Here is a 27,961-nt window from a genome sequence, read left to right as displayed (position 1 = left end):
TGAATCCATCACCCGAGAAAAGCAATAGTGTACCCGGTGGAGGGAGACACCAGCAAAGAGGAGTCAGCACCCAGAAGAGGGGGAACCAGGGGTGAATCCACCACCCGAGAAAAGCCAAAGTGAACCCGGAGGCTGAAAGTAGATAAGAGGTCTGAACAGAACTTGTGTATTATTTTTGAATATTTGAAAATCTATCAAGCCCTCGGAACCATGTGGCGCAACCACTGAGGCCCACAGGGGTCAGCACCCGAAAGAGGGGGAACCAGGGGTATAGAATCCTCACCCTAAGTAAAAGCAGAGACCGGACTTTCATTTGTTGAAGAAACATTTGTTTTTTTGTTGTTTGAATACATCAGGCCCTAAAAAGGCAAGAGACTTTCAAGTGAAATAAGACTTGGCCATCAAGGCTCCTGATAAACTGGAACAGAACTGTCATCTCGTGCTGGGGAAGTGTGAGTGTGTGCTGTGCTCCAAGATCCCACCTTATCCTGTGCTCAAAACGTGGGGAAGGAAGACCCAGGCTAACACAGCCTGTCATATTATTTGTGTACATTTCTTTCTTTTCTTGTAAACCATCCCAAGCACTTTTAGTATTTGTTGTAAGGTTTGGAAATAGGTTTCCTAGTATAGGCCTTTTTTTATTTTACACAACGCCACAAGGACAGCCTTATTTTTAATTTGATGGTCGACGCTTGCTCTCATCTTAGATTTAGGTTTAGGTTAGGTGTTTTTCCACCCTGCATTTACAGTTTAATAAACACCCTTGAACTGTGGTCACATGTGTCTGTCTTTACAGTCGCCACCATGAGTTCCTTACAGGAGGTAAGCCCGCTCAACTAGACACCACTCCCGGTTAATGGACATGGCAAGCAGGATCTCACTGGGGATGACCCACACTTTGAAGATAGGCCATCTCTAAACCGGGATATGTATCATCATCCCTCATCCCAGGCTTCCCATAATTATGTGTCTGTAATGATGTACCTCTTGTTGTTCAGATAGCTGGCATCGTTTTGGACTGCTTTCAGGCACTATCGTATGCGCAGGGCGGAGAATGGTAAGAAATGCCACCCCCTCACTTCATGGAAAATAAGCGACCCAACGGTGCCGGAAGGAATGGAGAGAAAAGGCCGGGTGCCTACATGCAGAGTGTGAGGGTGCTCCCGGTATGAGACACACCAAGAGACCTCCTATGGGGAGGTGTGTGAGGGGGAAAATTCCACACAGCTGTTGCGGAGAGAGGAATTGCGGGGGAAACCACCGAATACTCGGCTCCCTGGCTGAAAGCTGGACCAGAGAAGCCTGGTCCCTGAAGTTCTCTCACACGTGCAATGCTTCAGCAGCAACCCAGCAAAAACCTGAGATGCTGAAAACCCCACAGACATGGAACCACTGGAAGGAGCCAGAGGAAGGAAACCACTTTGGCTAAACAGAGAGCCTGACGGCAAATCACTGCACAGAGAGAAGTATGTGGCTGCTCTTGAAAGCTGGGAGGAGGGCAGAGAGGCAAACTAAGAACCCAGGGCGGGGTAGAGCCAGAATGGGCTTGAGCGGGCCAAGAGAGAATCAACCCTATGAAGAGGTGTGAAATAAAAGACCCATGGGTTGGGTGAGAGCCATAGGAACCCAGAGTGGGCTGAAGGCACTGCAACAGCAAAAAAGGGTTTGAAACCGGAGACCCCCAGTGGGGTAGGAAACAAAGGGGTTCCGCAAAGGAGCAAAGAGTCACCGGATATCCAGGGAGAAAAATAGAACTCACTTCATGTGAACTGTGCTGCAGCTAGGAGCCCTAGAAACACTTACAGATAAAGAGAGGAAGTACTTCAGCGTTGATTCAAACTGTAAGACAATTTGTTGAAACTTCATTTGAAGAGTGTACCGGGCGAGATGCCCAGAGACATTTACTGGTGACCCGTCCTAAAGGAATGGGAAGCCCCTTCTACTACAGAGACTCTTCCAGCGGGGGTCGGTCAGAAACCAGCCACCTTTCTATCATTAGGTGGAAGACCCCCATATTGGTATCTTTCTGTTTGAGGTTGGTTCCTTCTTCTCATTTATAGTTGTATGGCCAGAGGTCAGCTAGGACAGGTTTCTAGACGGTGGACATATTTCCTCTTAGAGATATCCTGCAGAGCATGTTTTGGAACACTTTCATTTTTCTTTAGCATAGGGACAAGGGAGGGTTTTGGTACTTTGTTTTAACTTCGTTAGCCAGGCTACTTAAGTTTATTGGTCCGCATGTGCACATCAGGTAAGTGACATACGTAGGTATCCAGACAGTAAGACACTGGCACATCCATCCGTTCCAGCTCCAAGATGTAACTGTCACACATAGAATCCCCAGCAGTCACCCACACACAACATTCCACCATGCCCTCACCACATTCCAATGCACCTCACTACATTCCCCATGCATAGTACTTGTGCCTCCAGAGGAAGACTACTACACAACTCATTCTGTTACACAACTAAAACACAAGGAGCATAAACAACGAAGGACCTAAAGAAACAAAACCAAAACCACTCTCTCCCTCTGTTAATATTACACACACACACACACACACACACACACACACACACACACACACACACACACACACACACACACACACCCCCCCCCCCCCCCACCGCCACCCACCCCCCCCCTTACCTCCCTTCCTTCCCCTACCTCCCGACCTCAAATCCAACACCAGGACCTGCCACACACACAACACACTCATTCCAGATCAAACGACAATGACAAGGATAAGCTCTCTCACAGTACCCAATGAAAGAACCAACCATATGTAAGGAGCAAATGGGAGGACCCACAAATGCATCCAGAAGGAACCCCAGTAAACCTAAAGGGCATCAAAATAAAAACCAACTGTGCACCATGGAACACACAAAACAAAACGGACCAAATCCTACAGCGCAGCAAATAGGACAACATGTTGGTGCCAAAGACCCCATGTATGACATAAGAGGCAACAAAACTATTGAGCAACCCCTGCAGCACCTCGCTGAAAAACAGATAAATGGCACAGCACCCCACTGCAACCGTTACCCCAAACCAACTACTGACAGGCAAAATGCCCTCTGATGCCAGTAAATGAAGCACCTCACTGCAAAACAGGTAAACGGCACAGCACCCCACTGCATCCGTTACCCCGAACCAACTACTGACAGGCAAAACGCCCTCTGATGCCAGTAAACGCAGCATCTCACTGCATTCCGAAACAAAAACAATAAAACCATAACTCCAACACACAAAGCAAACCCTAGAATGCGACTCCCAGTAAGAAGGCAAAGAACAGAGCACCCAGAACCCACCCAGCCGTTCTGAACCCCGGCAGCACCTCACTGCAAAACACTGCCACACTCAGAACCCACCCGCCCATTACAAGAAATACCAAAAATTCACCAAGGAAAAAATCCCCTAGGAACAATACACAAAACGCAAAGACCTGCAGCCACATGTAATATGCTTTGCCCAAAACCAGAAAACTGAAATCCCAAAACAGAAGTCCCAGTGTTCACCCCGCACCCTCAAGTCCAAGTAGTTGAAGCAAAAACAAAAAAGGGCTAATGCAGATCCCGTGCATCCCTGTAACCACATGTCCATGAAAGTCCCAAAAAGCAATCCTGCGCATCCCGCGCCCACGTCACCCCTGAAAAGGAAAAACATTTCTCCAATACAATGCCCCAAATCACATTCCCATGTCCAGTTAAAAACGAAGAAAGAAAAAATGTCCAAGAAATGGCCCTGTGCACCCCGCACCCCCAAGTCCAAAATAAACATTGCCCATGGTTACCTAGTAATCCTAAAATACATCTTAAACAGAAAAGGCCACACACACAAACACAAACAGCTATTTAAAATGACAGGCCTTTGACAAACATCAGCCCATGCCAAACCCAGCTAACCTAAAGCCCCCAGGGCCACACACAAAACACATGGTTAACATGACAGGCCCCAAAACACAACATCCTCAGCTATTCCTCATTCGTAACGCTGAGATCCTTGCTTTGCATGTAGAACTCCCAAAGATCTGGGTCACATTCTCTTAGATTTCCCACAAATCTATTACAGGGAAGGCAAACATAACCCCTGTGCAGACCCACACCTGCGCACATGACACACTCCTGGGATACACCAAATTGACCCTCCACACAGCAGCTCTTAGCTGTGTTGGGCCCACTGACATCAGCGACATTTCTTCCCCAGAAGTCGACAAGGAAATACATTCAGTGGAGTTTGAGGCACACAACAAAACTCTATTATGCGGTCTCCTCTCTGCCTGCCCTGCTGGCGACTATCCGACACCCTGGGCTGTGCTGAACACTCCTCCGTGATGCCCCCGGAGTGCCATTTCAGGTGTACCTGGCGCCTTTGACTAGCCACGAAGTCTTTCGCACAATGCTCTCCACAACTGCATTGAGCCATCTGACTGGAACACTGATATGTCTCTCCCTGCGGACCCAGCAACACCTCCAGTGCCCCGCGGGTCCAAAACACACACTCCTGACACCGCAGCCACACCGGAGCAGGTGCTCCGGGGCTCTGATGTCATGAATCAGCGTAATGGTTACAACAAAGGTATAACTGACGACATTGCAAAAAGATAGAATACTCATCCATGTACCTTAATTAGGCATCACAGCTTCTTGAACAACTCCAGACAACTCTTTCCAGGCATCTCTCATGGAGTCTATGTCACAGGGAAAACCCTAATACTGGAGCGTTGGCGGTTGCCGTGGAGACAGGCGTCCGTTTCACGCTCCATGTCACGTTGCGCGCGTTGGTAACATCATGTGACTCTGTGTTTAAAACCCCCAACATTCATGGCCACAGCGCTTATGATTATACTTCTTAGCCTTGTTATTGTGATGCCCTTGGATTGATGTTTGTTGCTGACCTTGCTTCTTGTCCTCGGATTGCTATTGTCTAACCCCTGCTACTTCTGCCTTGACGTTGCCGACATATTTTTGCCTCCCTTATTCCGTCCGCATTTCGACTTCAATTCACGCTTGCCCGTCTGGTCACCGACTCGTATTACAACTCTGTGTGCTTGCCCTGATGTTCTGTTTTGATTATTGCCAGCCTGTTACCGAACCTATTTTGTTTTCTGGACTTCCTTTGATTCATGGACAATGCACGCATGAACTAGAGACTGCCTATTGTGCATTCTACAACAACTAGGCGTCTGCGTGCCGTCGGGTCCGGCGCCACCTTAGAATCAGGCATCCTCGTTTCGGCAGTGTAGGAAACCTTTTTCTACCCTCGGAGCATTCGGACTCTCAAAAGACATCCTAACTTCCTCGTAACACTCGGATCAACTCTTGCAGTCACAGCTATCCATCCAGGGGTGACAAACTGAAATCCACTTACCATTCCGGGACGCCCACAGTGCATGGGCCAGTATTCCTCATCCTTCCATCAGTCACGTTATCCTCACCCTTCCATCAGGTCAGTTTAATTGCTATTGGGTACACTGTATTGTTTGTATCCTCTACGCCTCTTACACGTGCCCTGTTCTTTTACAGTCACATCATACGCCTGGTCTTACGTCCTGCTGCGATCCTCGGCTGGTGTTCCATTTTTCCCACTAATAGACTCCTTTGGGTGTATTTTGTATTACTCAAAGGGGTACATTATATAGAAAAATGTGTTGCCTACTCTTCGTGCTCAAGCCTCGAGTCGATGGATTCCAATATCTGAGCACCCCTCAATCGGGGACAGGATCCATCACCCACTCAGCCTGACAATGGGGGGGTCAGATTAACCACAAAAAGCTTCAGCTGGGTGTGTGCCACCCAGGGCTCTTCTCTGACCCCAGGTTGCTCCTGCTCCACCCGGGGCCCTTACTCACCGTGTCCTGTCAGCTATCAGTTGGATTGTTGATTCTGGCCCTGCCCGGTCTGCCAGCTCTCAGTTACAACCACTCGCCACCCGGCAAGGTCCCTGCCTCTAGTTGGCCCCTCGGTGTGGATGGAAATTTCTGGAGGGCAGTAACTGTTCCCTGCTACTCCGTCCGCCACAGATCCAGCACCTGGTTCCTGCTTCAGCACACCTTTGAAGACCCAGCATGTAGCTGTGTGTGCTCCTGATTTGCACGACCTGTGTGCTTTTTGTTCTACCATTCCTAGGGGGTTAGAACCGCTTCTAAAATGGATGCCTGATTTTATTGCAGCCCAAGTTGCCTACCCTAGTCACCTGTCCATTGGCTACCTCTGATCGACCTATCAGTGGCACCAGAGGTGGGAGCCAGCCTGTTGTTCAGATGCCCACTTCTAAGGCCCCTGTCAGCTTCCCTGTCTGCTTTCCGGGATGCTAATACAACAGCCTGACCCTCCCTGGGGTTGCCATCTCTTTTCTACTATGAACCTGGACTTCCACGACTGTCCAGTTTCCTTCCCCATCTATTGGTTAGTTTCCCTAACTGGTCTTCCCTTCATGCTCTCGTCTGAGCACTCACCTATGATCCCACCTCATTTCATTTACCAATTGGTGCCTTAGCAATTGCCTTGAATTTCAATATCTGGGTGTGTTTTTGGGAAAGTCAATTTTGGGCGTGGTTTGGGAAAGTCAATTTTGGGCGTGGTTTGGGAAAGTTCAATTTTGGGTGTGGTTTGGGAAAGTCACATTTGGGTGTGGTTTGGGAAAGTTCAATTTTGGGTGTATTTTGGGAAAGTCAAATTTGGGTGAGTTTTTGTTCACCTACATTGCTACCTGCTAGCCCAGTGACCACTCCATACCTTGTATATTTCTCCTACTGCCTCCTCTCTCTACCTGCCCATGGCATTATCTGTTTCTCCTATCTATTCCAACTGTTTCTCTATCGACTTCCCTTCCCTTCTCACTAAGTCTGGTAAGAAGAAATTCAAAAAGGATATCTTGGTTTCTAACCCTGGTCTCCCCATTGCTGATACCTATTCCAGCGCCTCTGCCAGACAAACCCTCACTGACATCCTCTTTTTCGTTCCTTCTTTATTAACATCTATCTAAATGGTACCGTCATGGTGCAAGGCCCTCAGGCTAACCTCCTCCTCTTTATAGGCAGTTCCCTCGCCTCATCAACTTCCTCTCATCTCCAGCTGTCCCCTACTCTCTTCCTCTGGCTACCTTGCCCTCCTCCGCCTCCTCCTTTGCCCCATCTCAAGCTCCTTCCAAACCTCCTATAAGAATTCGACATTGATGTACAGCTCTACCACGAGTTTTGACACTCTCTTCCCCGATGGCTACAAGATCCTCTCAGCTCCCAGATCCAATCGGCCTGGAGGGGGTGTAGCCCTTATCTTCCCTGAGTGGATCCCTGCCTCTCTCATTCTCACTCAAGCTTACTCCTCGTTTGAATGCCTAGTCTGCAGGCTCTCTCTCTCTTCTAGCCACTCTCTTACTGTTGCTACTCTCTACCGGCCCCCTGGTCAAATCACCTCTTTTCTCTCTGAGTGGGCTGACCTCTCCTCTTCCCTCTTGGCCTCCACCACTCAACTTCTCCTCCTTGGTGACCTCAACATTCATCTTGATTCTACCTGTCCCTCATCTTCAATCTTTCGCAACCTCTGCTATTCACTCTCCCTCTCCATCCTTCCTTCCACCCGCCTCACTTGGCTGGCCACACACTTGATGTCTTGATCTCATCCGGCCTTCCCCTATGCACCCCCTTACCACTCCTCTCTCCTGGAGTGATCACTGCCTTCTCTCCTATCATCTCTCCATCTCCTCCCCCCAAGCCAAGTCCACTCCTAGATTGCCACCCACCTTCTCAGATATCCGGCCCATGAAGCGTGTGTCAGTCGAGGCCTTTGCTGCAACCTTCTCCCCCCCTTCTCCACCTCAGGCTGACTCACACCCTGACACAGCCCTCTCTCTTCTCTACTCTATTTCTGCTACTCTTGATACTCTTGCCCCCATCATGAGGATCCGTTTGAAGTCCAAAGCCAAGTGCAATTCTTGGTATGTCTCTGACCTAGCTACACTTAAACAGAAGTGTAGGGTGGCGGAAAGGAAATGGAGGGCTTCTTGCTCATCCTCTGACAAACTGGCCTGCCGCCTGCTCCAAAGGCAATACCGACTTTCTGTCCAGACTAAGAAGAGAGTCCACATACAAGCCTGCGTCTCTGCGGCATCTAACAACTCGGCTGAACTTTTCAAAATCTGCAAGGAGCTGGCCAACCCTGCTGCAGTCTCCACCCCTCCTCTCTCCTCCAAGGATCTTTGCAATGCCCTTGCCTCTCACTTTCTCTCTAAAACCCAGGACATCCTGTCCACCCTCTTCTCCGCTCCCCCTCCTCCTCCCTCTCCTTCTCAGCCTGCTGACCCTCCCTCAGCTACACCTCATCCCCCTTTCTCCTCCTTTCCTCTTTTTTCCCCTGATGAGATATCTAGAAAAGTCTGATCTATGAAAACCTCATCAAAACAGGTCTGTCCCTGTTCCTCAAAAAACCATTAAGGACCACATTGACACCCTTGCGCCGGCCCTTGCTGATTTCTGCAACCTCTCCTTTGCCTCTGGCTCTTTCCCCACCCCTCTTAAACACTCCCTTGTGCTTCCTCTCCTCAAGAAATCCACTGCTGATCCGTCATGTCCGGCAAACTACCGCCCAATTTCCATTACTCCCTTTTTGGGCAAGCTCCTGGAAAAGCTGGCCATCTCTCAGCTTAATCTCCATTCTGTCTCTGTTGGCTCCCTCCATGACCACCAATCTGGCTTCAGAGCTGCCAGAAGTACGGAAAATGCTCTCCTGAACATCCGTGAAAACCTGCTCTCCAACCTCGATTCTAACATTCCCTCTGTCCTCATCCTACTTGACTTCTCCTCTGCGTTTGACACGGTCAACCATACCACCCTGCTCAATCGTCTTTGTGACAATTTTCAACCAATACCTGGCAACTCTTGCTTACTGCATCTCAATTTTCTGCTCAACTTTCCAGTGCTATGCTGACGACACCCAACTCATTTTCAGGTTTCCTTCAGCCTCCTCCTCTCCTTCCCTCATCTCTGATTGTCGAATCGCCATTCAAAATTGGTGTGCCGCCAATGATCTATGTCTAAATGCCAACAAGACTGAGATCCTCCTTATTGGTACACCATCTCACTGTCAGGAATAACCCGAGGAAGGCTCCCATTCAAACTTTGCCTTCTTCCGAGTATCCTACACGTAAGGCCATAAAGCTTCCACAACGCCAATATCACTGCAAAACTTCAGCGACCTCGTTACCATGGCGATTATGGCTGCCGCTCCACAAACAACGCTATCGCGCTTTATGGGGGAGGAGTCACGCGCTCGTACGGCCACCCGTTAAAACACTTCTGGGTGACCGCACTCGCCGCATCTGATTGTTTTAATCTTAACGCTGGCTGGTTTCGCTCCAAATCTTGTTCTTGTTTCCCCTTTTGCTCCCATTACTTTGTTCTGCCCTACCTTGTCCTCGTCCATTCCTGAACCGCCCTGTATCCTCGATCCTCCATTGAACTCTTCTGCAACTTGCCGACTCAGAACATTACCTTACCTGCCACTGCCTGCTGGTTTGATACTTCGCTGCTCACACATTAGATCCCCAACTATACAGACGCACTTAGATAAGCAAATTCAAGCCACGAAACCCTCAACTCCGACCCCAAATCCCACTCACTTTCATAAAAAGAAACACCCGAGTCGAAACAAGCACACAGATAAATCTGCAAGTTATCCTATTCCTAAGAATACTTTATCACTTACTGGATCCCTTATCAACGCCAGATCCATGGGAGCCCATGCAACTGAAATTGCTGGCATACTAAACAGCAGCATCGACCTCCTTGCCGTAACAGAAACTTGGATCCACGAGGCAGCAGGACCCTCCCTGATGCTAGCCGTACCTGACAATTACCAGATCCACAGAGTAGATAGACCCAATGCTAAAGGCGGTGCCCTAGACATCATCGCTAAAACTACTTTTACTTTTACTCACCACCTCACCTCCCTGTGCTTCCTGCGAAGTACTCTCAGCAAAATTGCAACTCTCTAATAACCGCACGCTAACTATTCACTTGATCTATAGGCCCCCAAGGTCCCTTGGGAACCTTTGAAGATGACCTTACCACCCTCATAGCTGACAATACCCAAAATCACTCGCAAACGCTGTTGCTGGGCGACTTTAACATTGGCTTCAATAGCCAGATAATAAAAAATGCCCTCTCTATAACAGCTATCCTAAACGACCACGGCCTTACCCAAAAAGTCCTCACCCCCACACATGTTAAAGGTAGAACCCTTGACTGGGTATCTGAACTTAACTGCAACATAGTCATTACTGACATCATCCCTCAACCATGGACCGACCACTATCTAATAAATTTCACTGCCACACTTGACCTCCTCAGCCCTAAAATGATCAAAATGATACTACCACTCCCCACGAGAAGTAAAAAAGACATCACTACAGAAAAACTCATCCCCCTCCTCCTGCCTACCATCAATGGCCTGAAGGACAATACCCACCCAGACACCCTAGTAGACACCTTTAATAAAGCTATGCCTCATGCACTAGATACTATTGCACCTCCAAACCTCGCAAAGCTAAACAAGAAGCCCACCTTAATGCTTGGTTCACACCCCAACTTAAGGACCTTAGAAAGCAGAAACGAAAACTCCAAACTATCTGGCGCAATTCGCCTACTGATGACAACAAAGTTAACTTAACCCAATTCACCAAATATTACAAGACAGAAATTATCAATACAAAAAAAAATGTATTCAACGACAGAATTACTAATGCCAAATCTAATACAAAGGAACTTTTTGCCATCCTCCGGGAAATGGAATCCCCCATCCAACCAACTGACACGGTCCCCAAGGACAAGATATGGTGCACTAACATACAGAACGCCCTATCGAATAAAATGTCCACCCTCCAGCTTAAAATAACTAATAAAAAGGACGCCCTCTCTCCTACTGATCAACAAGCACCTCGAGTGACTGCACCTAATACTATCCCCCCTTTTAACTTCAAACCTATCTCCATCATCGACACTGAAAAGGTTATCCTCTCACTGAAGCCTTCCAACTGTAAGGGCGACAGTTGCCCAGCTCAAATAATAAAGGACGCAGCCAGAGATTTAGCCCTGTTTATCTCGAAGCTCATTAACTCCTCTTTCAAATCCAACACAGTGCCAGCTAACCTAAAAGAATCCTGGGTCCTCCCCCTTCTTAAGAAACAAACCCTTGATCCATCCATCCATCCATCCCAACTAATTATAGGCCTATCACCACTGTACGTTTCCTACTAAAAATCATCGATAGAGTAGCCTATCTCCAAATTCAAGATCACTTACAAGCTAACCATCTACTAGGCTTGCGCCAATCGGGCTTCCGCCCTCTCCATGGCACTGAAACAGCCTTGATAGATCTTAAAACTAAAATTGAGGAATTCAAGGATAGTGGGAAAACAGCGCTGCTACTCCTACTGGACTTGTCAGCAGCTTTTGATTTGGTGGATCATGCAGTTTTATGCAACCACCTCAAGCTCGCTGCAATTTCACAGGGGAAGCTATAGCATGGGTCCAATCCTTTCTAGCCAACCGGCCCATGAGAGTCTTTTCCACCTCTACCTGTGCCGATCCCATCCAAATTACATGTGGAGTCCCACAGGGCTCCTGTGTCTCACCCACTACGTACAACATTTCCACCAAGCCATTGTTCGACAAGTTGGACATACTGGGTGTCACCTACACAAATTATGCAGATGATACCCAGATCCTCAAGTGGACCTGGCTTTGGTGAATAAAATATACATCCTCATTCAGGCATGGATGGCCACCCATGGCCTCTGCCTGAACGACGATAAAACTGAAATCCTGCTCCTCGGATCAGACCATAACCTAGCTAAACTCACCCCGGACTATGCCTCATTTAACATCGACAATAATACTAAGGTTATGCGAGAGGTTAAAACTCTAGGTTTTTACCTCGACTCAGCTCTCACCCTTAAAAAGCAAGTGAACTCCCTTGCCTCTGCAACCACTTACACGTGTAAACTCATCCGTGCTGCCAGACCATTCCTGTCCAGTGCCAGCTGCCTCACCTTGGCAATGCCCTTGTCATGTCCAGACTGGACTATTGCAACGCCCTATACTCAGGTGCAAATAAGTCGGTCATTGCCAAACTCCAGAGATTACAAAATAATGCCCTAAGAGCAGCTTTGAATATCCCACGTAGAGAGCATATCTCCAAACACCGGACTGAGGTCCACTGGCTAAAGATAAAGGACAGAATCCTCCTTAACACTATTTCTCTAACATCCAAATGCCTCAACAATCAAGCACCCCCCTACCTAGCTGAAAGAATCAACTGGAGACCTTCAAACCGACTGACGAGATCTGCCAACACCTTCTTACTTGAAGTCCCGAGATTCAAACTTACCACAGCGGGTGGATCTAGCTTCCCTGTTAGAGCTGCACAATCATGAAACATACTCCCACCTGACCTCAGACGCCCATTACCCTACACTAGATTTAGATGTACCGCTCTCAAATGGCTGCACAACAATGTTATGTAACGTTATTCACCCTTATCTAGCTGATCATGTTATACATATGTTAAGACGGTATTCTTCTACGCTTACCCATCTTGATCCTATATGTACTGTATCACTTGTATCATATGTTGTAAGTTACCTCTGTTTTGTAATAGCCTGTGTCAGGCACTGTAACTAAGTTTCAAGTCTACTTGTATTGTTGCGCCCAGCTGCCCAAGGGCTTGGAGCGCATTATCAAATAAACAAACAAACAAACATTGCCGACGCGGAACGTTACGGTTACGTTACCTTACCTGCAACCGCCTGCTGAATTGGTTACTTCGCTGCTTACACATTGCCGACTCGGAACGTTACCGTCACTGACCACTAACGCACATCACTGACCCGGACTTCATTTCTACACTGCAACCGGAACATCCCGCAACTTGTCAAGCTTTCTGACCTAGTACCTGGAGAGAGCCTGCATTGCCCAGTAACTTGCGCCCGGACTAGAGACTTCCACTTGACACTTTAGCTTGTGAGGTGTCCTCGTTCCGGCGGGACAGGTACAGACTAGAGACTGTCTGCTGTACCGTTTAGGCGTCCTCGTGCCATCGGGTATAGGGTAGGCTGGGTAGTACAGAGCTCCTCACTAACTACACATCGGAAAGCTGTTGGTAAGTGTCCAAACCCATTCATTTGATGTCCTTTGGTGTACTGTCATGTTCTTTCCTAGTTAGATCTGGTCCCTGTGTTTATTGTACCTTGTTCTTACTCTTGTGAAGTGCATCCGAATCCTCCTGAGTTCCATTGGGGGGGGGTCTTCATCTGTCGTCCTCCGGGTTTCCAAGGAACCACCTTACGGCTCCTGCTCATCGGCTGCTGCAGCGATCCTGTTTTTCGGCTAATTGCTACCTTTGTAGTTTTCCTTTTGGAATATAAAGGGAGACATTGGCAGGGAGAATTCTACGGCTACACGTCGAGAGTTATCCGGCTCCAGATTGGCAAAACCTGATACTCCATCCTTCTTCTCACTCTCTGGCCGGCCTCCCTTGGCCCTCCTCCCACCCCCACTTGCGCGGCTAAGAACTTAAGGGTTATCTTTGACTCTAGACTTTCCTTCTCTGCACACATCTCTGATGCCTCCAAAAAAACTAATTTTTTACTTCACCTCCTTAGAGGTACTCTACCTTTCCTCTCCTTCCCTCAAAAGCTCACTGTCTCCCAAGCTCTGGTTCTTTCCAGACTGGATTACTGTAACAGCCTCTTCCTAAATCTACCTGCCTCCACTCTCCACCCTCTACAACTAATCCAGAACAGGACTGCGAGACTTGTCCTTGGCCTCAAGCCCTGGGATTGTATCTCTCCAGCCTTGATATCCCTTCATTGGCTTCCAGTGGATGCAAGTATTAAACTTAAAACCCTCTGCATTGTCCACAAGGCTTTCTGGAGCCTGGGTCCAAAATACCTTCAACTATCCCTCCATAAATACCTCCCCTCTCAAGCCCTCACTCCTCTACCTCCAACTCCCTCAGGGTTAGTCATTTTGCAAAAAAACGAGATGGGGGTAGATCCCTGTCTTCGGCTGGTGCCTCCCTTTGGAACAGCCTCCCGGCCACCTTGAAACTTGAGGAAAAACATCTTTGGTTCCGGAAACTTCTCAAGACCTTACTCTTTGCCTCTGCCTTTGCCCCCCTTCTCCCCTGTTGATCTGTTTCTTTTCATGGCACTGTGCACCTGCCCACCCTCTGTTCATTCGGGCCCAGGTACCTGCTCACCCTGCCACCCTCCTGACTGCCTCCAGGCCACCATCTGCACTAGGGTTCTGTATCTGTACCCATACAGTCCCCCTCTCACGTTTCATCTGCACTTATCAGATATACCTTTCTGACGAACTTTCACCTGCCTCTTGCTGGCTGCACTACCATGGTTTAAAGCCCTTATTTATTATTTATTCTATTTTAATATTTATTTATGCTTTCTCTCCTCTGCTTCGCACTTTCCACCCCCTCTTCCTTGCACTTTTCCTCCATTTTCCTTTCCCATGCACTTGCGCTTTCTTAAATGTCACTGGGCCTAGTAAGATCGGCGTTTTGTTTCAGTTTTTTTTTCTCTCCCTTGTTCCCCTCCCTTTTTGCCTGGTCGCGCTCTGAAACACTTCTGTACGACCGCGATATAAATAAAAAATCATTTCATTTCACCGTGTCGCTAAAATGTTGTACGTTTGTTAGCCAGGAAGACACAGTCATCCCGGCTACCATGACCTCAACACATTCCAAAGAACCCAACTAGATTCCCCATGCATAGTACTTGCACCTCCGGAGCAAGACTACTACATACTTCAATAAATCCATTGTTACGAAACACAAAATGTTGTCAGTCTTCTGATTCAGACTTACCACAGGTACCAAAATAAAATAATTTCCACCAAAGTTGTATAAAATTAAGATACACAAACACTATCGGTACGGCTCTGTAAAGCAGGCCGCTGGGGCATAAGCAGCATCAGTACGGCTCTGTAAAGCAGGCCGCTGGGGCATAAGCAGCATCAGTATGGCTCTGTAAAGCAGGCCACTGGGGCATAAGCAACATCAGTACGGCTCTGTAAAGCAGGTCACTGGGGCATAAGCAGTATCAGTACGGCTCTGTAAAGCAGGCCACTGGGGCATAAGCAGTATCAGTACGGCTCTGTAAAGCAGGCCACTGGGGCATAAGCAGCATCAGTACGGCTCTGTAAAGCAGGCCACTGGGGCATAAGCAGTATCAGTACGGCTCTGTAAAGCAGGCCACTGGGGCATAAGCAGCATCAGTATGGCTCTGTAAAGCAGGTCACTGGGGCATAAGCAGCATCAGTACGGCTCTGTAAAGCAGCCCACTGGGGCATACGCACCATCAGTACGGCTCTGTAAAGCAGGTCACTGGGGCATAAGCAGCATCAGTACGGCTCTGTAAAGCAGCCCACTGGGGCATACGCACCATCAGTACGGCTCTGTAAAGCAGGTCACTGGGGCATAAGCAGCATCAGTACGGCTCTGTAAAGCATGTCACTGGGGCATACGCACCATCAGTACGGCTCTGTAAAGCAGGCCGCTGGGGCATAAGTCAGTACGGCTCTGTAAAGCAGGCCACTGGGGCATACGCACCATCAGTACGGCTCTGTAAAGCAGGCCACTGGGGCATAAGCAGCATCAGTACGGCTCTGTAAAGCAGGCCACTGGGGCATAAGCAGTATCAGTACGGCTCTGTAAAGCAGGCCGCTGGTGCACATGCACCATCAGTACTGCTCTGTAAAGCAGGCCGCTGGGGCATAAGTCAGTACGGCTCTGTAAAGCAGGCCATTGGGGCACACACACCATCAGTACTGCTCTGTAAAGCAGGCCACTGGGGTACACACACCATCAGTACGGCTCTGTAAAGCAGGCCACTGGGGCACATGCACCATCAGTACTGCTGTGTAAAGCAGGCCGCTGGGGCATAAGTCAGTACGGCTCTGTAAAGCAGGCCACTGGGGCACACACACCATCAGTACGGCTCTGTAAAGCAGGCCGCTGGGGCATAAGTCAGTACGGCTCTGTAAAGCAGGCCACTTGGGCACACACACCATCAGTACTGCTCTGTAAAGCAGGCCACTGGGGCATAAATCACCATCAGTACGGCTCTGTAAAGCAGGCCACTGGGGCATACACACCATCAGTACGGCTCTGTAAAGCAGGCCGCTGGGGCATAAGCAGCATCAGTACGGCTCGGTAAAGCAGGCCACTGGGGCATAAGCAGTATCAGCAAGGCTCTGTAAAGCAGGCCACTGGGGCATACGCACCATCAGTACGGCTCTGTAAAGCAGGCCACTGGGGCATAAGCAGTATCAGTACGGCTCTGTAAAGCAGGCCACTGGGGCATACGCACCATCAGTACGGCTCTGTAAAGCAGGCCACTGGGGCATACGCACCATCAGTACGGCTCTGTAAAGCAGGCCACTGGGGCATAAGCAGTATCAGTACGGCTCTGTAAAGCAGGCCGATGGTGCACATGCACCATCAGTACTGCTCTGTAAAGCAGGCTGCTGGGGCATAAGTCAGTACGGCTCTGTAAAGCAGGCCACTGGGGTACACACACCATCAGTACTGCTCTATAAAGCAGGCCGCTGGGGCACACACACCATCAGTACTGCTCTGTAAAGCAGGCCGCTGGGGCATAAGTCAGTACGGCTCTGTAAAGCAGGCCACTGGTGCACATGCACCATCAGTACTGCTCTGTAAAGCAGGCCGCTGGGGCATAAATCAGTACGGCTCTGTAAAGCAGGCCACTGGGGCACACACACCATCAGTACTGCTCTGTAAAGCAGGCCGCTGGGGCACACACACCATCAGTACTGCTCTGTAAAGCAGGCCGCTGGGGCATAAGTCAGTACGGCTCTGTAAAGCAGGCCACTGGTGCACATGCACCATCAGTACTGCTCTGTAAAGCAGGCCGCTGGGGCATAAGTCAGTACAGCTCTGTAAAGCAGGCCGCTGGTGCACATGCACCATCAGTACTGCTCTGTAAAGCAGGCCGCTGGGGCATAAGTCAGTACGGCTCTGTAAAGCAGGCCACTGGGGCACACGCACCATCAGTATGGCTCTGTAAAGCAGGCCACTGGGGCATAAGTCAGTACGGCTCTGTAAAGCAGGCCACTGGTGTACACACACCATCAGTACTGCTCTGTAAAGCAGGCCACTGGTGGACATGCACCATCAGTACTGCTCTGTAAAGCAGGCCGCTGGGGCATAAATCAGTACGGCTCTGTAAAGCAGGCCACTGGGGCACACACACCATCAGTACTGCTCTGTAAAGCAGGCCGCTGGGGCATAAGTCAGTACGGCTCTGTAAAGCAGGCCACTGGGGCATAAATCAGTACGGCTCTGTAAAGCAGGCCACTGGGGCATAAACAGCATCAGTACGGCTCTGTAAAGCAGGCCACTGGGGCATAAGCAGCATCAGTACGGCTCTGTACAGCAGGTCACTGGGGCATAAGCAGCATCAGTACGGCTCTGTAAAGCAGGCCACTGGTGCACATGCACCATCAGTACTGCTCTGTAAAGCAGGCCACTGGGGCATAAGTCAGTACGGCTCTGTAAAGCAGGCCACTGGGGCATAAGTCAGTACGGCTCTGTAAAGCAGGACACTGGGGCGCACACACCATCAGTACTGCTCTGTAAAGCAGGCCGCTGGGGCATAAGTCAGTAGGGCTCTGTAAAGCAGGCCACTGGGGCACACACACCATCAGTACTACTCTGTAAAGCACGCCGCTGGGGCATAAGTCAGTACGGCTCTGTAAAGCAGGCCACTGGGGCATAAGTCAGTACAGCTCTGTAAAGCAGGCCACTGGGGTACACACACCATCAGTACTGCTCTGTAAAGCAGGCCGCTGGGGCATAAATCAGTACGGCTCTGTAAAGCAGGCCACTGGGGCACACACACCATCAGTACTGCTCTGTAAAGCAGGCCGCTGGGGCACACACACCATCATTACTGCTCTGTAAAGCAGGCCGCTGGGGCACACACACCATCAGTACTGCTCTGTAAAGCAGGCCGCTGGGGCATAAGTCAGTACAGCTCTGTAAAGCAGGCCACTGGGGCATAAGCACCATCAGTACAGCTCTGTAAAGCAGGCGGCTGGGGCATAAGTCAGTACAGCTCTGTAAAGCAGGCCACTGGTGCACATGCACCATCAGTACTGCTCTGTAAAGCAGGCCGCTGGGGCATAAGTCAGTACAGCTCTGTAAAGCAGGCCACTGGTGCACACGCACCATCAGTACTGCTCTGTAAAGCAGGCCGCTGGGGCATAAATCAGTACGGCTCTGTAAAGCAGGCCACTGGGGCACACACACCATCAGTACAGCTCTGTAAAGCAGGCCACTGGTGCACATGCACCATCAGTACTGCTCTGTAAAGCAGGCCGCTGGGGCATAAGTCAGTACAGCTCTGTAAAGCCGGCCGCTGGTGCACATGCACCATCAGTACTGCTCTGTAAAGCAGGCCGCTGGGGCATAAATCAGTACAGCTCTGTAAAGCAGGCCACTGGGGCACACACACCATCAGTACAGCTCTGTAAAGCAGGCCACTGGTGCACATGCACCATCAGTACTGCTCTGTAAAGCAGGCCGCTGGGGCATAAGTCAGTACAGCTCTGTAAAGCCGGCCGCTGGTGCACATGCACCATCAGTACAGCTCTGTAAAGCAGGCCACTGGGGCATAAATCAGTACAGCTCTGTAAAGCAGGCGGCTGGGGCATAAATCAGTACAGCTCTGTAAAGCAGGCCGCTGGGGCATAAGTCAGTACAGCTCTGTAATGCAGGCCACTGGGGCACACACACCATCAGTACTGCTCTGTAAAGCAGGCCGCTGGGGCATAAGTCAGTACGGCTCTGTAAAGCAGGCCACTGGGGCATAAGTCAGTACTGCTCTGTAAAGCAGGCCACTGGGGCATAAGTCAGTACAGCTCTGTAAAGCAGGCCACTGGGGCATACGCACCATCAGTACAGCTCTGTAAAGCAGGCGGCTGGGGCATAAATCAGTACAGCTCTGTAAAGCAGGCCACTGGGGCATAAGTCAGTACTGCTCTGTAAAGCAGGCCACTGGGGCATAAGTCAGTACAGCTCTGTAAAGCAGGCGGCTGGGGCATAAATCAGTACAGCTCTGTAAAGCAGGCCACTGGGGCATAAGTCAGTACAGCTCTGTAAAGCAGGCCACTGGGGCATAAGTCAGTACTGCTCTGTAAACCAGGCCGCTGGGGCATAAGTCAGTACAGCTCTGTAAAGCAGGCCACTGGGGCATAAATCAGTACAGCTCTGTAAAGCAGGCCACTGGGGCATAAGTCAGTGCAACTCTGTAAAGCAGGCCACTGGGGCATAAGTCAGTACAGCTCTGTAAAGCAGGCCACTGGGGCATAAGTCAGTACAGCTCTGTAAAGCAGGTCGCTGGGGCATAAGTCAGTACAGCTCTGTAAAGCAGGCCACTGGGGCGCACACACCATCAGTACTGCTCTGTAAAGCAGGCGGCTGGGGCATAAATCAGTACAGCTCTGTAAAGCAGGCCGCTGGGGCATAAGTCAGTACAGCTCTGTAAAGCAGGCCGCTGGGGCATAAGTCAGTACAGCTCTGTAAAGCAGGCCACTGGGGCGCACACACCATCAGTACTGCTCTGTAAAGCAGGCGGCTGGGGCATAAATCAGTACAGCTCTGTAAAGCAGGCCGCTGGGGCATAAGTCAGTACAGCTCTGTAAAGCAGGCCGCTGGGGCATACACACTATCAGGATCAGACCAGGACTCTGGTAGCTTTTGGCGTCGAGATATATTGCGTCAGGGAGCAGCAGTGACAGGAAACAGTACTTTGTGATTTGGCATCTGCAAAGGCTTTTTCTCTCCACAGGACCTTTTTCCGTCTCTCAGCCCTAGGATTGTACGAGTGATTCTTGCAATGCCCTCTATTCAGGCAGATCTACTAGATTGAGAACGCTGGGGCCAAATGATTCAACATGCATCGTAAGGCCCACTGCCTGGCACACTGGTTGACAGTGGCAGCTAGAATTACATCTGAAGCCTGTATAGGCTGACTCCATATACCCCAAAGAGGGACTTTGATTGGCTTAGAAAGCACCTGCCACTGTGGCGCAGGCTCGGATAGGTGTTGCCATCAGGTAGAGCAGTCAGGGTGCAAGGAGAAAAAAAACAGAATGCTTTTCCAGAGAAAATAAATGAAAACTTGAAAGATTGGATGGTCAGTCTGTAGAGCACATGGAGACCCAAAAAGGGTAAAAAGCAAGATGAAAATGACAGCAAAGAATCCCAATGAGTTTCTTTTTGCGTGTTCCTCCTCTGACAGTATTGCTATTTTTCTTACTATAGGTCCTGAGTTAGTGCTTGGATGCACCCCTACTTAATGTATGACTCAGCACCTTCTCTTTCAATCTCTCCTAACCGGGACTCTCTCTTCGTCCTATAACTTGCTTTCAGCGCATATGTCTTTTTCTTCCCCTTCTCCTTCCTTCCCTCCCTCCCTCCCTCCCTCCATCCCCCCAAGAGCATGGGATGCTGGAGAATGCCATACTGTGAGCACATCTCATACTCACCCTGAGAAGGAGTCAGTCTGGGCTGCCTTTCAGTGTCCACTGGGCGCAGCTGGTCTTTCTCTTCTCTTCCCTGGGCCGGGGGGCTCTCCCCCCTCCCTCATAATCTCTCCTCCCTCCACCCCCCACTCCCCTACACCTGCACGGGTTGCTGGAGAATGCCATGCTGTGAGAACATCTCATACTCACCCTGAGAAGGAGTCAGTCTGGGCCGCCTCTCACGGGACTGGGTGTCCACTGAGTGCAGCTGGTCTTTCTCTTTGGCTCTCAATGAACAGACAGTGGTGGTGATGAGAGGACCTGAGTAAAAAGAAAGGCGATTGCATTGACTGGACATTCTGTATGCACTTGGGTCTTTTACAGGGTGGCCAGAGGTACAATGAAAGAACTGAACTCCCCCACATCAAATAAGAAGTGCTTGAAAAACAGCCCCCAGAAGCTTTCAACAGATTTCACATCACAACCACACCATGATCATAGCACAGGCGGGTAAGCATAGTGTGAGGGGGGGCACTGTTTGTAGCTTTATAGATTCCCAAACCTCAGGGTAACATCGTACTCTGAACTGGAAAGTGACTCTCAGCCAAAGACTGACATGTCTCAATAATCCAAAACGAGAATGAATTCCACTCACTTTGGAACTGGATGAAGTGATGCAGTTCACAAGAGGCACTAGACCGTTTAATAATAAAAACACATTTCACTTAAACAGAAGTGGTAAAGGGACGGTAGGTCCCACCGATTGTTTGTAGGCCGCGGATTCTGGACGAGGAGCCGTGGCTTCGGAAGTGCCACTACTTTTCCTGGATACGGGTCGGGCCTTCTCCCTGCATGTGCAATTCTCCGGCCACAGGTGTGAACATTAGGGCATGACGAGAGGTGAGGCCGAAGTGGGAGAAAGCAAGGGAGGCTCTAGGGAAGAGACAGCAGCAGAAGACTTGAGTTAAGGAGGTTGCAAGGGTCTTCCCGGCATATAAAGGGTGACCAGGACAGCAGGGCTTACATGGTGTACCACCCATTAGCGGGTCCATGCAAAAAGAGGAATGAATGGGGAAAAGAGGAAGGCATCACCACGATTAACACCACCTCCATGAAAGCAGTGTTGGCAACCCACATGGGGAAGTCCGGAGAAGTGAACTGCAGGACATGTACCGCACTAGTGGAAAATACGTCCAGTCCACCACGCTCACACACGAGCAAGGGAACACGTACCATGGCAACCCATGACGTTCTTCTATAACCATGTTTTTTTTATTGTTTTTGAACCAAGTTCAAACCATATTAATGATGCAATTGTTGAACTTCAAAAGGGAAACCCTTGCACAGCTCAAGTTCTAGGAAAACTACTACACAATTTGAAGGCTGTTTTTCATTCTTTCTCAATTTTTTCGCATGACAGGCAGGGTTTACTTTTAACTGTGAGTGCCAGTTGGAAAAGACGCCGGAGGGGGGTCTGTACTTCCGCACTCTATATGGTAGAGGAGAGGCACAGAGGACCCCAGCCAAGATTCTCTATTATTGGTACATGGTCGAGCAATCAAGGCCTAGCTTCTCAGGAGGCGATGTGGGCTGGTTCTTAAGTACAATGTAGTCCCCAAGCACCCACAAAGGAATGCCCGCACACTGTATCGGTTAAAGCACAGTCTTTATATAATTAATATTCAAGGTTATATACAATATCACGATAGCGCACTTTGTACTCGGTTATCTATAATGGCAAATATACAGTTCTAAGTAGTACCACAATTACTATTAGATCTCTTTAAAGTGCATCAACTGTACGGTTAAATGGCACACAAATCAGTTTGTCAAGGAAACCAACAATAGAGGTAAGAGGAAAGCAGTTGGTTAGAACAATTGGCAGAATACTGGCCCTGATACCTAGACACAGTTGTGTGTGGAGATCCCCTCGCCCCCCACCTGGGCAACCTGTAGAATAAAGATATATCACAAGCCCAGTCCATATATTGTTTACAAGAGACTTTCCAATCGTTCTGCAACCCCAAGGTAACTGGCCTTGTAGTGTTCCTCATCAGGGAATCGATGGCCCTTCTTGAGTGCCCTCCCTTTAAGGCAGGAGTCACGGGTCGTCGAACGTCCGACGGAGAACAGGGTGAGCTACGACGGTGAAGTGGCAGCTTCGTTCCTAGCGGTGCTCGTTGACGGGGAAGCGTAAACGTCCTGCAAGGAAGAGACGTGCGGGGCACCTCGATGTCGATAGTTCTGGACCACAAAGAGTTTGAAGAACTGTGGCCCAGCAAGGACGTTGTGTCGTCGGCGTCTCTGTGGTCTTTGGGTGGTGGGAAACCCACCGGCGGATACTCCTCGGCGCGTCGATGGTCTGGCCTTCTCCAGTGGGATAAAGCGGGTGACTATGCGGACGAGAGCGTCCTTGGATCAAGAGTTCTTATGCAAACGTGAGCATGGCGGCTCTGGTCGGCGACGGCAGTCGTCGACAGTGGCGGACAACAGTCTGGGCACTTCTCCTTGGGATTCCGCGGCAGTCCCCGTCTCGAGTCGGCAGCCTGTCGAAGGTCTGTCTACCAGGGAGCTTTGGCAAAGATCAGCTGATGCACTATGGTCCCTTGTAGCTCGGGAAGAGGGTGCCTTACCAGGTCCTCTCTGGGTCAGTCCTTGGAGACACAGCAGCTTTCAGATTGATGAAGGAGAGCAACAGCAATTCTTCTCTTCCAGCAGGGCTTCAAATTCAAGCGTCAGTTTCACTCCAGTTACTGTTCGTAGTTTGGACTTCAGCTCTGAACACTTCTGAACACGATTCCTAGCAGTGAGAAGTCCCCAGATATGTTGTTGGGTTACCAGTCATTTGGTCAAAAACCAAATGGTCGAATGACCATTTGATCGATGTAAAATGGTCGAGAAAAAAAAGGTTGAATTTTTTATTTTTTTTATTTTATGGGGGGGGGGTTCCCTCCAACCCCCCTTTTTCTTTATTAAAATTATTTTTAAGCAAACAAACTAAAAAAATATATATAAATAAATAAATTCAACCTTTTTTTTCGACCATTTTGATTCTCCCATTCATTCCGCTGGGTCACACTCGAGCATCCAATCACTACAAACGGCATTCAGCAGTCTGTCAGCCAATCAGGCGCACAGTGCATTCAGGCCATTCTTCTCCATCCAGACACTCATAACACAGAATGTGGATTCAGACAAATACCCAGCCATACAACACTACACACTGCATTCATACCAGTTTCGGGTAGGGCTGTCTTAGTCATTGTGTCAAACACTAGATACCAGACATCAACAACAAGAAGTGCATATTCGTCACACACTCCATTCACCCAGGTCCCACCCACAGGTGTAACCACAACATACGGTCGTTGGGAAGGCTCCAGCCAGTCTGGTCGGCACTTTCCCACACTACCATATATGGAACTTCCACCCAACAGCCAGTCAGGGGGAAGGGACAGAGTCAGGGCTTCCCGGGACTTCGGGAAGATCAAGGTAACAGGCGATGGAAGGCAAGAGGCCACGGGGGCCATTTTGTCTCCATCATGAATCTACCAATTCCAATGACAGGGCCTGGGCATCCCAAAATGGAGGACGCTCAGGGCACCAGTCATTTCAGCACAGAGCTGCCACCAGCACGTACCCTGCTCTGTGGGCCACACACAGGTGCCCAAAAACATACACTAGGGGCACAGGGTTGTACCCCCACCCATGGGTGCCATAAGGGTATCCCATGGGTCCGTTCACCAAAACCAAAAGAGAGCTGCACCCCCAGGAGTCCCACATGAACTCCTGTGCAGAGAACAAGACAGAACACATGATAAAAGGCAGTAAAGGACAAGGATACGGTGCCCTGGCCCTTCCATGCATTTACAGCATAACACCAGGCAGCTCAGAATGACAACTGCAATTGAACACACTGCCTGCCATACTCGCAACAAGGTCCAGACTTACGGGCGCTGAGGGACCCCACCCAGGGTCTCCAGAGACAAGGTTAAGTCATTTTCTTCTTCACTTCCCAGCCAGAAAGGGTTTTGGAGAGCAGTTGCAGTATTCCGTCACCTCCAGCATGCAGGTTCGAGTGTTATCAGCAGCAGTGGGCCTTATCCATCCAGCCCATCACCACAAATATTCCCTTGGGATGGTTCAGGGGAAGAGCTTGACTCTTCCATGGAGATCTTAGTTTTCAACGCTGTGGTGGAGGACTTAGGAGGATACTGTACACCTAAACAGGTTCCAGATGAATACTTCCTCTTCAAGTGTCCACAGAGGAGCCAAATAGTGGAGTGTGCTCGCCCCTTCTTTAAATGGCCAGTATTCTACAGTGGACTGGATTCCTTCCAGTCCTTCTTAAGAGGCATCGTTCTGGCTGTTTCAGAATAGTCTACCTGGTGCCGTCATACCCAGAGGGCTTCGTCTACTGAATAGGGTCCATGGGAACAGGAGGTTTGGGAGCCATGGATATTCCCGGGATGGTGGAACCCTTCACTTACTGGAAAGCTCGCTCTTATGTCTGGCTACATCAAAGAGGCTCTGCAATTACCACCCATGTGTGATTTTGTTTTGGCCAATATAATCGTGGGCTCCAAAGACCACTGTCTCATGGACGGACATGGCTCATATGCCACCACATACTGGGCCCCACAATTATAAAATCCAATTTAGAAGCAGGTCTGGTCTGCCCCACCCGGTTAAAGACAGATCCTGGCTGCCGCACTGTTGATCCCAGCAGCCGCTGGCAAGAATACACATGCCATCTCTTGACTGCCATATTGCCAAACCACAAGGCAGCTGCTGGGAGGTATGCAGTTTGCTTTTTAGGGTGGAGCATTACAAAGGGTGTGGCGGAAGAGATCTGATTAGCAGACCTTACTTTCAGAGTCAGAGCTACCAGCATCGTTTTATTTCTAAAAATGATCTTAATGCTTAGAGCTCAGGGTAATCTCCCCTCACATGTGGCATTCTGACCCAGTAACCAGAACAAGAAGCGTTGGCCGAGCCGATCTTTACATCTGAAAATTCCTAGAGCCGGAATTTCAAAATAATAATGCTCTATTCCAATTCCTCACCTCTGGAACATTCTCTTTCCTAAACTACAAGCGGTTCCTTTCCTCCTGCTTTTTAGGAAAAAACTAAACACCTTTTGGTTTCCTGGTTAAAACTTTGACCTTTGAAACTTTACTTTTATCAGTTCTATTTGAATTAATTGTCCTGCGCCCTGATACTGTGGGCTTGGTTTGTACATTATAAAAACAATAAAAAGAAGTGATTCGGCTCCTCTACGATCTTCTGGAGAGATTGAAAGGGAAACCTTTGCCACCTTCTATGCAAGAGGAGTAAAATCTGAGGGAATCACGGGTGCGGCTTAAGTGGAATCAGATCACTGGAGACGGAGGAGCACATCTGCAGAGCACCCTTGACCCATACTTTGCCCCTCGTAACGTGCATCGCCTGGCAGCAAACCTCAGTTTCTCATAATGCCCTAACAGTGCCCATATTATTCCAAGTATATCATAGTGCTGCATCCTCTTGCTGTACAGCATTATGTGCTTCCTAGATGGAACAAGTTACTTACCTGTAATTGTTGTTCTCCGGCATGGGTCTGGCATGGATTCACATGCTCATGAATATTCCATGTCGTCAGGCTGGGAATCCTAGGTAAAGAAAAAATCAGTATCAGTTTCGTTTCTGATCTGTCTTTCTTAGCAGTAACCTATCACTGATCTCTGGGTCATACTGCCCCCAGCCAATGACTGCCCTCTCCCTAAGCCCCGCCTCCGGCAGCCATCCTCAGATTTGGTAGCACGCCAAGTGGCAGTATGACCAAGCGAAGAGCCGCAGAGGGGTAGGTGGGAGGGTTCGCATGTGAATCCATGCCAGACCCATGCTGGAGAACAACAGTTACAGGTAAGTAACTTGTTCCTTCTCCAGCATGGGGTCTGGCATGGATTCACATGCTCATGAATAAAAGAATACATAGCAGTATACACATGCACAACCACGGGAGGTGGCAACAGGCTCAACATTAAGCAATACAACAACTCAACACTAAGCATCTCTTACCTCCTCACCAGGCTCACCTTAAGCGAACAGGTTGCGCAGCACTGCTTGGCCGACCATGGACTCCTCCCTGGAGTTCCGATCGACGCAGTACAATCTTGAGAAGGTGTGCGTCGACCTCCACGTAGTAGCCCTGCAGATGTCCAGCAGGGGTACACCAGACAGGAACGCCGTGGTAGCAGCGATCGCTCTGGTCGAATGGGCTCTCGGACAGCCGAGCAGCGGTCGGTTTGTCAACCGGTGACAATGCATGATGCAGCCGGAGAGCCATCTGGAAATGGAAGTCTTCGCGAGAGCCTTCCCTTGATTCACAGACCCAGAATTCAAAAACAGTTGTGACGTCTTCCGAAAACTCTTTGTGCGGTCCACGTAGAACTTCAGCGCTCTAGCTACATCCAGCGAGTGCAAAGTCCTCTTGGCCGGCGTCGAAGGCGACGGGAAGAAAACTGGTAACACCAAGGGCCCGTTGAGGTGGAAGTCCGACTGCACCTTGGGCATGAAGGAGGGGTGCGTCCTAAGCACTACCCTTGTGTCATGAAAAGTCAAGTATGGAGGCTTTCAAGATAGGGCCTGAATCTCTCCCACTCGTCGTGCAGAGGTGATGGCCACGAGGAACGCTGTCTTCAATGACAGAAACTTCAAGGGCGCTGAATGTATAGGCTCGAATGGGGCTCCCATGAGCCTGGTCAGCACCACATAAAGTTCCCACGCCGGGGCAGGAGCCTTCACCGGCGGGAACGAGCGGAATAGTCCCTTCATAAATTCCTTTACCAGGCGATGAGACCACAAGGACGCCCGTCCCGTAGTCCTGGTATATCGGGAGATGGCAGCCAGATGTATTTTTATGGAGGCGTGAGCCAGTCCAGCCTTGGACAGCGACAGTAAGTACGGCAGCAATTGAGGGGCCGTAATCCGCAGAGGGTTAATCTTCTGTGCACGGCACCAGGCAGAGAACCTCTTCCATTTATGACCGTAACACTTGAGAGTTGAGGACGCCCTGGCCTTTGCAAGAACCTCTCTGCAATCAGCCGGGATATCATACCCCCCAAACCCTAGCGCTGCAGGAGCCAGGCCTACAAGTTCAGCGACTGTGGGTCGTGGTGTAGAATGGCGCCTCCTTCTCTGGAGAGAAGATCTGCGTCCGCCGGCAGCCTGACTGGCTGGGACGTTGACAAGTCCAGATGGTCCGGGAACCAGATCTGCCTCGGCCACGCCGGTGCGACGAGGATCACCCTGCACCTGGACATCTTGAGCTGGCTGATGAGGCGGAGCAGCAAAGGCAACAGAGGGAACGCGTATAGAAACAGGTTGTCCCAAGGGAACGAGAAAGCATCGCCCAT

General features: G+C 49.7%; 1 protein-coding gene across 4 annotated transcripts in view; it reads right to left on the bottom strand.

Annotated features, from left to right (window-relative positions):
* Positions 1-27,961, bottom strand: part of LOC138564919 (zinc finger protein 713-like) — a 122,683-nt gene that overhangs the window by 79,030 nt on the left and 15,692 nt on the right. For 2 of the 4 annotated variants that reach the window (XM_069642941.1, XM_069642942.1), the window contains exon 3: positions 20,775-20,885. The exons of the other annotated variants lie outside the window; for them this stretch is intronic. In XM_069642941.1, the coding sequence (XP_069499042.1) occupies positions 20,775-20,885 (111 nt within the window). The remainder of the gene's footprint in view (positions 1-20,774; positions 20,886-27,961) is intronic. 4 annotated transcript variants of the gene reach the window in all.

Source organism: Ambystoma mexicanum, chromosome 1p, assembly GCF_040938575.1.
Source record: "Ambystoma mexicanum isolate Mex_15411 chromosome 1p, UKY_AmexF1_1, whole genome shotgun sequence".
Taxonomy (NCBI): Eukaryota; Metazoa; Chordata; class Amphibia; order Caudata; family Ambystomatidae; genus Ambystoma; species Ambystoma mexicanum.
Note: the sequence above shows the minus strand (reverse complement) of the source record. Positions and strands in the feature narration are given on the sequence as shown.